Source organism: Anabrus simplex, chromosome 10, assembly GCF_040414725.1.
Source record: "Anabrus simplex isolate iqAnaSimp1 chromosome 10, ASM4041472v1, whole genome shotgun sequence".
Taxonomy (NCBI): Eukaryota; Metazoa; Arthropoda; class Insecta; order Orthoptera; family Tettigoniidae; genus Anabrus; species Anabrus simplex.
In genome coordinates, this window is record NC_090274.1 from 12,683,778 (window position 1) to 12,696,615 (window position 12,838).

General features: G+C 37.6%; 2 protein-coding genes across 7 annotated transcripts in view; both read left to right on the plus strand.

Moving 5' to 3' along the window:
* Positions 1-2,238, plus strand: part of aay (phosphoserine phosphatase) — a 34,772-nt gene extending 32,534 nt beyond the window's left edge. For all 3 annotated transcript variants that reach the window (XM_068229394.1, XM_068229395.1, XM_067154745.2), the window contains exon 6: positions 1,115-2,238. In XM_068229394.1, the coding sequence (XP_068085495.1) occupies positions 1,115-1,203 (89 nt within the window). In that variant the 3' untranslated portion in view covers positions 1,204-2,238. The remainder of the gene's footprint in view (positions 1-1,114) is intronic.
* Positions 1,278-12,838, plus strand: part of LOC136882185 (zinc finger protein 84) — a 120,308-nt gene continuing 108,747 nt past the window's right edge. For 3 of the 4 annotated variants that reach the window (XM_067154742.2, XM_067154743.2, XM_067154739.2), the window contains exon 1: positions 1,278-1,408. In XM_067154742.2, the coding sequence (XP_067010843.2) occupies positions 1,375-1,408 (34 nt within the window). In that variant the 5' untranslated portion in view covers positions 1,278-1,374. The remainder of the gene's footprint in view (positions 1,409-12,838) is intronic. The other variant, XM_067154741.2, reaches the window with a different exon arrangement.

Sequence of the window (12,838 nt, forward strand, 5' to 3'; positions counted from 1 at the left end):
TTTGGATATTGTATACTACTGATATGAAGGTATTTTCAAGGAAACAAGGTTGGATGGTGTAACGAACCGAATAAATCGGAATTATGTTATTACTAGGACCTGGATTTAAAAAAATGCAAATGCATATTTTGAACGTTAGTGCATATTTTGAATGTTAATGCATACACTGATGTACTTTTCTCTTAAGTTTGATCGACTATGTAAGATTTCTGAACGACTTCTGTGGCCTGGTGAATCGGAGAGTGATTGTTACAAAGTGCGCCTTTTCATCACAGATGCAGCTTCGTATATGTTGAAAGCTCGTCAGTGTCTTAGAGTATATTTTCCAGATCTCATCTATGTCGCATGTTTTGCCCATGGACTGCATGGTATTGCAGAAGAGATACGTACCCTGTTTCCATCAGCCAAGAAACTTATTTCAAGTGGGGAAAAAACTGTTCCGATGACCACTGGCTCGTGTACAGTTGTACAATAATCATTTGCCTCACGTTTCTCTTCCACCCGAATCTGAACTGTATATGAAGATTTCAGTTTCATCCATGTGCATTATTCTTCAGTTTTGAAGGCAGTAAAAGGTCCAGAAACTCCTTCAGTTACTTCAAAAAGCCATCAGTTCTTTAAATGGCATCCCTGGTGAAACTGGAGAAAAAGTTAAAAGGAAACTCTGTGCCTTGATGGACAACCCAGGACTGAAGAAGATTCAGTCCATAAGTAACTACATAAGTGAGATCAGGAAGTCCATGCCAGAAGAATGTTCCGAGCAGTCAGTGCTACTGTGCAAGTGTTGCCCAATTACATCCGTTGACTAGAACGATAATTTTCATCATATAAATTAATTGCTGCCCAACAACAGAAAGTCATTGACCCCTGAAAACATTGAAAAATGGTTCATAACCTACTGTCATGCATCATTTTGGAAGGAATGAAACATGTTTATCAATTTAAGACTGAATGAAAATTAACTAATGCGTTTCTAGGTGTGTTTCTAACATTTTTAGTGCATATTTTCAACATTTTTAGTGCATATGTGCATGCATATTTTTGGAGTTTGCCTTCACCCTGTAGGTCACTTGAATACAGTCAATAGATACTCACTCCTGTTTTTGTCCTCCAGGGTACGGCGGCAATGTGATACGAGAGGAAGTGAAGGCCCGCGCGAAGTGGTTTGTTACAGACTTTCAAGAGTTGCTCAGTGCTCTGTAGCCGACAGAAACAAACTTGTGTGTGCAGATCAAGGACGTGACTCTGTGCGGGTTATTGCTAAGTGTCGAGCACCAGGAAGTACCATGTACGAGAGATCCTTTTTGCATCTGACAGATATGCAGTGTATTTTTGAAGAACTGTTGTGACATATCAAACTGTTGTGTGAATGTAATGAAGCTTCTTTCCGTAGCTGAATCAGATCCTGGTGAGTGTGGTTGTTGCATTTTGCTCTTCTTGGATGACCATTTTTGGTCCTATATTGGTCTGTATTGAGACAATCAAATACCACATCGGGATTTAATGGGTCTGTCCTGTCAATATTGTTTTTACTAAAACATTAATCTATATTATTCATTAATCGTACATGTTTCAAGAAATTTATACCATTCTCGTCATCAGCAATATCAAGAGAACCTGCAAAACAGCCTTACTTTCTAGGACCCAAGACAGAAATTATAATTATTGAACATATATCGTTACAAATCTAATAACTTAGCACTAAATTACATTGTTCATGAAAATATTTTCAGGATTACAATTCCTTAAATGTTGTTGATCCATTCTTGAAATTAATGTTCAAAAAAAGATACCTAAAAGTTTATGTAACGTAGCACCAATATGACATGGAGGAACATCAGAAGATATTCAACGTATTAAAGTACCGTATTTCTCCGAATCCAAGACGACTCCCCACCTTTCCCTTAAAAAAAAAGAGATTTGTGAAATCATATGAATGCCTTCCTTGTACAGTACACATTTTTTAGGCTCCTTTTGTCTTCAGACTAACGTGGAACATTGGCTTTAGTTTTACCTAGTTTTACCATATTTCCTTGCACCTGCACAATTATTCTTCATTTTTGCATGTGTAATAACCATTAACTTAAAACTGGCACCATAATATTGAAGATAACCCATTGAAAATTTGCTGGCAATACCTGCTCCATGTGTCTTTACAGTACGATATAGATGTTGATTCTCATAGGGAACCTGAAATATTTGTTCCAAATAAGTAAATTTATAATGCCAATATAAATGGTCTACTATTGGACATTATTAAATTTTCCAGTTAACTCATTCCTGGTTGCCAGCGTTTCACCACAGTGTGCTAAGTTGGGTTCATCAGTTGGTAAATATGACGATCCATCACAAAAATATTCCTCCTCTCTGTAAAACTATTAATTTTACTAAGTGTCAGGTACAGTAGACACCTTATAACTCTGCCACTGAGTAGCCATGGCCTTTCTAAGAATTCAAAAGCTCACATATTTTGATGCCATTCAGCAGATTTGAGAAATGTTTTTGTAGTGGCTAATACAGGGACTTTTTTGTTTGTTTGCGGTATTTGTTCAGGGGATTTTTGCTCGCCCGGTCACCTGCACTGTGAGTCTGTCTTCCGCCAAGTAGAATGTCATTCTCTCGTCACTATTTCCCGGTAACTAGTGACAGTTACTCAGAGGCACTGTATAACTGGTTGCCATGGCTAGTGATGTAGCCTACAGGCCTAATAAAGTTGCGGATTTTGAAGGTCGAGTTTTATGCACGGGGGAGTGAAAGGAAGCAGCATGGTAGCTGTCAGTGGTGCTTTTACTGTTAGGTCGTGAATGCAAGATGTCCCATGATGTCTGAGAAAAAACCGTTGTCTTGGATGCAGAGAAATATGATACATAATAGTGAATGATTAATGTCATTAAAAAACTTAGTACAGCTATGAAAAATCAGAACTTTTTTTACACAAAATTCAGTGCCTTTGTTAAGGCCGTCATTGTTTTATATTACTACCAAATTTAATTCATATTTGTACTGCCCCTTGTTACAAGCTTAAGGACGCATAATGCAATGATCTTGTCTTGAGATAATGTTGGCCCGAAATGAAAACAGTATGATCCAAAAGTCCTGTTGTGACAGTAAATTTGTGTGTGTCTGCCAGGTAATGTGGTGTTCTTCTTATTTATTTTAGTGTGGCAGCAAGATGTGTTTCACTCTGCAGTCAGACATGCACGTCTTTACCAGAGATCACTAAGACCTTGCATTGCGTTCAGAGTTCGGTTATGTAATTTATGAATTAGAGTTAAAGAAACTTGGACTTCTAAGTGTTAATAGACGATTCAAAAATACACTGCATATCCGTTACCCCAACCTTGATAGAGGTATAGAATGGAACCCCATCAAACACTGTTGCTCATTCTATAGTGTATTATGAATGTTCCTGTCCATTGTTTTTATAGTGTTTTTATAGTGTTACAGTCCGTAGAATTAGGATTTCGTATTAATGAAATCTTTGTGATATATTTTTTTCTACCTTTTACAAGAACAGATCAGCTGAAGGTCTCGATATTCTTACGTTGAGTAAGTGTCGAGAAGTGGTCGTTAACAGTCTGTGATAAGTTAGCTCAATAGTGGGAGGAAGGCGGTTGGTTTGGTTTAAGTTTACCCTATCACTTAGAATAGAACAGGTGCTGGGGTCCACTATGCAGATCGACTAGCACCATTTTATGCGATTATACACTACTTTAGGTTTGAGATGAACGATCTTCACGTTGGTGATGAATGTCTCGTACTTCACCAAGCGTACTTCTCCAGAGCTCCCTAGTGTGTAGTTAACTAGTCACTTGCATGTAGTTACGACTTGAGCTTTTCCCTGCAAAAAGTGAACTTTGCTAAAAAACTTCCCAAAGTGCCCCTTCAAGACACTGTAAAGACCAGTTGAAACTGTGACGATGATGCACTTGTAGAAAGATTTCTTAATTTGGTACCAATTAGTCCGAGTTTGAACAGAGTTTGGGCTTCGAGCATGATAGCTGCCCTCCTCCATCCATTAAGTGTAATTTATATGGCAGTATGTGGCCTGTGTTGTTACCAACAATACTTCCTTGAAGACTATCTAGATAAATAGAATTCTAATTTTGTCTGTACACATTTTAGATTGTTGTCTAATGCTTCGTTTTTGTCAGATTTGGTATATAAGAATCAAAAACAGGATCAGTTAAGATTTTTGTTTGTTTCTTATGACATCACTGGGAAAGGACTGAACACAGATTTTTGATACTCTGCATTTAAGTTGAGGGGTAGCTGGGTTGTACACTGGGATTTTTAAACATTGAGGAGGACAAAACAGGAAATGTGACTTTTCTCCGTTAATATTAGCTGTATCAAAAAATTGTACATATCAACCCATTCACTGCCAAACCCGTGTGTATACGTTTTGGTGCAGTGTGTACTTCACCGATCTGATGAACGCGATAGAGTGTCATGCTTTGAGATTCCGTGGAAATGCTCAAAGAAGTTCTGTGCTGCAGATATACCACTCCATTTCGTGTGTTTTGAAAGCGATCTGGTGTTATTTCAGCTTCATTGGATTGGAACGTCTTTCCCGCTAACGTGTAGCCATCATGGCGTCTTGAAGTATACATTCATCTCTTGTTGACAAAGAAATTGAATCTTTCCTCATAAATAATGATTCTGGAGAGCTATATTTTGATAATGAAGATGGAGGATATCTAAGTGGCGATACTGAACTACAAGAAAGTGCGAGACAAAGTAGTAATGATAAGTCTCATGCAGAATTGTCACCCCTTCCTCAGATAAATTATTCTTTCCCCAAACGTAAATGATTTTGATAATACCAGTTCTTGGATCAAAAATATTATATTATATTATATTATATTATATTATATTATATTATATTATATTATATTATATTATATTATATTATATTATATTATATTATATTATATTATATTATATTATATTATATTATATTTCAGTAATAGCATCACTGAGCGGAGTAGCCGCACGTATTAACATGCTTTGGCTATGGAGCCAAGCTCTGCATTCGGCAGGCGAGTGGGTTCGAACCCCACCGTCAGCTGTCCTGAGAATGTTTCTTTTCTTGTGTGTGGTTTCCCTTTTGCACTCCCAAGCAAATGTCAGGGCAGTTCCTATTCATAAACCACAGCCGATTCCTTCCATTTCCTTACCAAGTTTCATTCACCATAATTCATTTCGTATTCATTATCTTCTTAACTGAGGTTTGCGTCGGGAAGGGCATCAGGTCGTAAAAATATGGTGTAAAATATAATCTCACTTCATCCTCGACACCGTAGTGCTCCTTCCTTAAAAAACCCGGCCCATAGGGCTCGGCTGGTCATCAAAACTCGCAGTGAAAAGGTTAAAAATGTACAAAATTTAATTTGTGATTATTTTTTTTTTGGTTTAATGCATTTTTTTACCATAGCTTTTATTTCATGGCTTACATTTTTTGCTGTCTAGGATGGCTTCCATGCCAGTATTGTTAAGTCAACTACGGGTCAACATTCTGAACGGAATTTTCCGAAACGCCATTTTTGCAAAGGTGGAGATTTCCTACGTCCAGATCACCAAATATAAATGTTCTGAAATTTATTTTTCCCGAACTTTGCTAAATCCACTGATATGTGAAATTTATTTACTTTATTCAACATCATTCCTGCAGAGTTACAAAATTTCCTGAATTACAAATAACTAATGAAAAATTTAAACATGAAGTCGTGGCCTACATTGCGAAGGAAATCCAGTTGGCATCTTTCTTCCTTGTAAGGTGTATACTCCATAAGATTATGTTTTATCCTACTCTGAGGTGTTCTTCATTGTTTTTCTCGGCATTGCCCTGACTCTCCCTCCACCCCATTCTGAACTTGTTTACCTTAGTTTTAGAATTCTGACAGAGCAGAGGAGAGCCTCCTCGTCATTGGTTGAAATGCGTTACAGAACCCTTCAGCTCTCTCTCACTCCAGCAGTAATGGCTCCGGGGGTGTACTCTTTACTCCTGGCTGTTCTACACTCCTCGTAGATTTTTCAACCATCAACTTACTCTTATAATATATTTGTTATACAGCGGTTTTATCCCTCCTCTTCCTGTCGTATTACTGATTTACAGTGTATAGCAAAACAAATGATGCTGAATCTGTTCTGATCATCATCATCATCATCATCATCATCATCTTATCTTCATTTCTTCGCACCAGCAAGCTGGGTGCGGTTGTGCTTGAGCCACTTCCATTGTGTCATGTCCATCCACAGATATTGTTCATGCATGTGACACCAGTTTACATCTCTAATTTCAAGGTCCTTGAAAATCTGCTTCTCCCAAACATCACGAGGTCTTCCTCTTGGTCTCTTTCCATGAACATGCGGTCAAAGTATGCTCGAGGAGTCCTTCAGGAATCCATTCCTTTCATGTGCTTTTTGTTTTTTGTAGACAAGAACGGAGGAACTTCATTTCTGTTGCCTGAAGATGATTCTTTGTTGATCCAGTAAGTGTTGATGCTTCCAGACCATACATCAGTATAGGTACAACATATATTTTGTACAAGCTGATCTTAGAAACTAAATGTTTCATCCCAATGTATTAGACATACAGTATGATAGAACGTCTGTTGCTAATCTCTTGATGTATATGATTGTCTGAAGACAGAACACTACCTAAGTGCTGGAAGTTGTCTACAATATCCATTTCCTCATCTCCAATTCTTAGATGAACAGTCGGAGAATTTCTACTTGTCACCAAGCCAACTGTCTTGGTTTTGCTGATTTTAAGACCTAAGGTTGTAAAAGCTTCATGCCAAAGATCTAGTCTAGCTTGTTTTTCTGCTTTTGTCTCACCCCATACCATTACATCATCAACAAAAACGAGGGCATTAGTTGTTGGATCCTTTGAAACTTCATCCACTATGATTATGAAAAGGAGTGGTGAAAAACGACTTCCTTGCTGGACTCCACTCTTAGTTTCGAACCAACTTTACCATCCATTCTGGACCTGGACACAACTCTTGGTTTCATTTGAACATCAAGATATGTATTTATAATATGCAAAATGTATCTAACTGCATCAGTACAATATGTGTTCAGATTGTGGACCCTCACATCTCTCACATTGTCCATGGTGCTCCAGTAGATTGTTGAACATGTTGATGAACAAATATCACCACAAGGACACGAAAAATGACAGATTTTTCGGCATGCCTCATATGTAGACACTTGGGGGCATATGACTGAGGAGCCACCCGTTATTTCACTGTAGCTGGAAGTAGTAGCCGCCGTTTTAGTGAGCAGTGACTTCACCAAAATACCATTGAATGCTTATGCATAAAATGTTCTAGTCATGGGCATAAGAGCTCTTCTTTCAAGGCATTGATCAAGCAGTTGCATTCCTACATTTCCTGAGGTTGCATCATTTACCTCAGCTGCGAAACGAGCGGGAAAGTGCATTCGAGAGGAGGCTTGTTTGTGTCATTCTTGTGAATATTTAACGTCTGATTGAAGTGTACAAAATTTAGACGATAAATTCCTACTGGATGTTCTTATGGAAGACTCAGGTTCTCAAAAGGAGGATGAGGATAACAATTACACGTCAAGTGAACATGATGATTCTGACACTTCAGGCAAGTAAACTTAGACAGTGAGCTAATTTCAAATTGATCTGAAGTGGGTTTTGTTATATAGTTTTATACAGCTCCCTAAAATTTGGGTTGTTTCCTGTGTACAGATGACAACCTGCAGCAACTTGATGAGAGCCCGCTGTCAAGCGATGAACACCGGGAAAGCAAAATACAGGTTGTAAACAAGGATTCCCATGCCAATTGACCAATTAGATTAGAATCTGTATTAGAATGTTTTAGTAAATTTGTCCTCAGTATTTGTCAAATCTGAAAATATTAACCTAACTGGCATCCATAACTAGGTCAGAATTTTTTTTGTTTGTTTGTAGAACTTGTTACCTTCATAAATTTATAATTAATAATTGCTGCACAATTATGATAATTAAAACCCTATGTTTTTTCAGAGGGAAGTGTGCTTTCTAAATATTCCAAAAGTTATTATTTATTTATTCTGAGTATTGTCCCAGCGAGCTATTAGCTCGAGGGAGGAACCTCCCTTTACAGTTATGGCTTTACAATAGATGGTAAAAATGTTTAATGTTCATAATATATGTTGATCACAACAGCAATGGCGGTACTCTGGAGATAATTAACAATTAAATTTAAATTTGGCAAAAATAATGAATACATTTCTATATATTTTTGTAATAAATATCTAAAAACAGACACCTTAAATCATGAACATTTTTAATACTCCTTAACTCGGTTGGCAATTTCTTATTACGATCATTGGTTTCCCTAGCATTGAAAACATTTTGAAAACCATAAAAAACCAAAAACAAAAACCATAAAAAATCCTGCAATGCTTTAGGCGATCTCCAAAATGTTACACACAAACAAGTGACCCCCCCTTGTGGTGTGGGTCATAGCTCCGTCTCGCTGCATTCATTGCTGCAATGAGACGTTCCTGACGTCATTCAGTAGACTCGTTCTTTGATGCTCAGAGATTTTTTTTTGGCGCATACTGTACTCTCCATAGCTATTATAATCTTGAGAATTTTAAGCTGTAATTTGGAAATGCATGTATCATTGCTATCATGTAATGGGTTGTTGTAATTCTTGGTTTGTTATATGTATATTTTTTCAGCGATTTGGAGAAGATTCGGGGGTGGGGGGGAGGGGGGAGTTTCAGAAAGGAATATATTTGGAAAAATTTCTTTGGGGAAAAGGGGTTTTGGAAAAAGACCTGTAGTGTGCTCAGTCATCACTCTGAACAAGTTAACGGGAAATGGTGGTTGTTTTGAGTCTCGTGAATATCCTCCAACACTATTTCACATCCTTTTTAATAACACAGTTTGAGATATAATTCGGACAGGAAAGTGAAGTTTATCTCAGTCCCAAACTACTGTACTGTAGTGTAATGTCTACGAATATTAATGCTGTTGGTGACTGACGTAGGAGTTTTAGAAATACAATACATTTGACAATCTTATTCCACACTATGGGGTTCCATTTATCTTTTGAATGACAGTGAAAGCTTTAAACTAGATGACAGTGTGCCAATGTTACTGTGTATTGCAGTTGAACTGTGATATAGACTTGATGGGAACAATATAGAGTATGTTATCTTTGAGATGTGGATGTTTATTGTCATTTTAAATAAATATTGTCTACAAATATTGTCTTTTCTGGAAAATTTTCATTGCACATTGCCTTTTCTTTTTAGTTTATGAAGCTGATTCAGAAGAAACAAAGATGATGTGTTACGGGATGAAAGAGAAGATTAGTTACAATAACTAAATTGGTGGAAAAAGGAATTCGATGAGTTTGGATTTAAAAGAAATCAAACCAAAACAGTAGGCTTGGTATATACGAAATTAGAAGCAGGGTTCTGCTACAGCTGTCTTTCCCAACTGTTATGGGCCAAAAGCTTTCTCCACAACACATAAGTTCCCTATATAAGACCAACTGACCTATGTACTACAGTGTTTTCCCCAGAAATTTTCGTCAGTCGGGTGGCTTTAATGAGTAGTTGGGTGGGGAATATTATGTAAAAAATGAATATGATAAAATGTCAATGTATTCCCCTCAGGGCATTAACAATATCAGGCAGGTAAACATTAACTGCAAAATTGAACTATATTATTGTTATTAAGAACAAGACATAACAGAGTAATTCGAACTTCTTGTGTTCTACTGCTTGTTCATAATCATGTAACACCAGGAACTATTCGGTTGCTGTGCAGTGCCCTACGGGTTTGCGACATCATGCGGATTGGAGTGCTCACATAAGATTCCACGCTAATACAGACACCACTTGTGCACGACACTACGTGATAGTCAAGCTAAACATTTAAAGTTCGATGCAATAGATACAATAATTATGGTGACGATAATGGAGGTTTATCACTTACAGTATTTACATCTTAATTTAGAGCACGCAGTGACTCGAATATGTATTAATATGTCATGTGCACATTTCTGGGTTATGTTAGCCGGGCGGTCTATAAACTCATTAAAAACGTCATAGGGAGAACACTGCACTAACTAGTAGGGGAACAGCAGACTACATCATAATCATCATTTTACAGTTCCAGTCTTCCGGGTACTGTTGGCAAGCCACTTCCATTCTGCCTTAATGAGGTAACATTCTGTTGTTAATGACGTCCTTCAGTGCCTTTCCCTGATATGCAAACTCCATCTTTACGATGTCTATCCAGTGGGTTCTTGGTCTTCCCACCATCAGTTTTCCTGCTACATGTCTCTCCAAGTTAACAATAAGCTGTCCTTGTTGGCTCGATCGTCATTACACACCCGAACCACCTCAGTCTGGACATGCTGACACGATCTAACAATGATGTCTCAATCCCATCTTCCGTTCTAGTTTTGATTTTTGGATTGTGGATCTCAGGAACTTCATCTCAGATGGATGAAAACTTGATGGGTCCTTCTTAGTTAGGATGCAGGTTTTGATAGCATAGGTGTAGATCGGTATGAAGTACTGGTTGAATTGGCAGAAATTAAGTCGAGCATATAGGAGATCAGAAGTCCACCTGCAACTAAGGCTCGATATACTAGAAGAATCACTTCTGACATGATTAGGACACATCATAAGAATGGCTCAAAGTTTACTTTAAAAGACAGATTGCTGGAAAAGGACTTTGAGGCAGAGCTAAAGGAAGATACTGGGAGATAAGTGCTGGTGAGATGGGAGTTTATGGAGGAGGCTTGTTTCTTCCTAGACACTGTCTTAACCGTGGAGTTTCTACTGAGAAACGAATATTCGTAGCAAGGAATATATTTTTTTACTGAGAACGAGTTAGTCTGTCATGCCCATTATCGTGATGTGGGTGATGAGTTACCTTGTCATGCCCATTACTCTTCCACGAATGACGAAGGAACTTGTCCCGCCCATTATGCATGCATGCCTTCGCGGAAGACGAGTTATATAGTCCTGCCCGTTGTGACATAAATATGTCTTATCGCTGATGGACATCTGAAATTAGCAGCCGTTGATAGATGGCCATGAATGAGAGACATACAATTTTATGATCATTTGATTTTCGAAAAAGGGAAAAGTGGTTTCCTTTGACTTGCATTTTGTAATTCAAACTGTAATTCACTTATGCATTCAACTTCTTGCAACTACATAAATGATACTACATCTGACACTAAGTAACAACTGATAAAACGATGCCACTATTGTAACAGAGTATTATTATGATTACACTACATACATTTGTGCTATATAACAATATAGCAAGAAAAGCAGTGAAAAATAAAAGTGCTGTACTGTGCATTATGTTAAAAAAAAGAACTATAAGGTTATCTTCAAAATATTTTTTTTTGTTAAGTCTCTTTTTATAATGGTACAGAAGAGAGCTCACTGCGAGTTTCACAATTTGTGTTATCCTCTCTATCCAAAGAGCTGTCATCTGAATCAAGGAGATGAAGAATAGTTTCATCATCCAAACGAACATGCTTAGCAAATTATGTACGGAAGAAAATGAAATGAAATATTGGCGTGCAGTTTGGCGCAGCAAGTCTAGAACCTATTGACATCTATAAAGTGATCATAGAACTACACTCGGCAAGAAAAAAGAGACAAGATAACACGTCCCACACAGCAGATAACAGTTTTCGAAGGCTCTGGATGACAGTAAAATGAAAAAGTTAAAGGTCCACCTTTTCAATACAATGAATGTTTATTGATGTGAGTATATATCACATAACGTTCAAAGAAGATTGGTACTAGTTTCGACGCTCATTGAGCGTCATCATCAGCCAACGAATCAATTGAGCAAATACAACTTATCAAATAGCAATATATAACACATGATAGCACCTACAAGACAAATGAGTTAACCTTGTCATTACCCGACTGAGTAACAATTATTGGTTGACGAATTCACCCGTCACGCCTGGTTAAGGGGTTAAGCAAGGGGTAGAGAAATGGAAAGGAAGAAACAACCTCCTTGGGGCTGAGAAGAAATGGATGTAGAAGAACTGGGAATGGTGAGGAGAGAGTGAATCAATGTGAAATTGGCCTTTTCTCCTCTTCCACATGTAGGTTGTGTCCACATATGATGGAGGGCCCTTGACTGGAAGCCGCTACTGTAGACTTCTGGTAAGGAAAACATATGGGAATTATAGTAAAGAGAAAAAAGAAAGTTAGTTTTCTTTTTTAATTGATTATTTTAAATTGTTTTCAGTTCAGATACAATATAAAGTTAAGCACTGTATCAAATTAGAACTTCACACCTTGACAAAACTGTGGAATACCTGCTAAAAATAAGCCGCCTTAATTCAGCCATCTTATTGAGTTGATTTAAATATTAAAGGGAGGTTCTTCAATTTTTGAATTTTTCTTAATTTAGACTGTACTGTCACATCAAAGTTGGTATATAACACACTAAATTTAACAAAGTATATAAAGTAACATCTTCTCTTAATCAAAGATGATCTTGTAAAATATGACAGCAAGCCAAATTAAAACCTTGGAAGTTTTTATAAAAATTCAGAATGTTGGCACCACGGTGCTGTCAACAGGCGGTACTTTTACAAAGGCTTTAACAAACATCCTATAGGCAGACGAGCGAACACCATCAAAGTACTGTGTAACAATGGCTGCCTCATTTCAGACATGCACAAATGAATGTAAGGGGCTGCCTGGCCGATGCGGTAAAGGCGTGCTCGGTTCGTCCGGAAGGACGTGGGTTCGAATCTCCGTCAGGAAGTCGTAAAATTTAAGAAACGAGATTTCCACTTCCGGAGGTGCC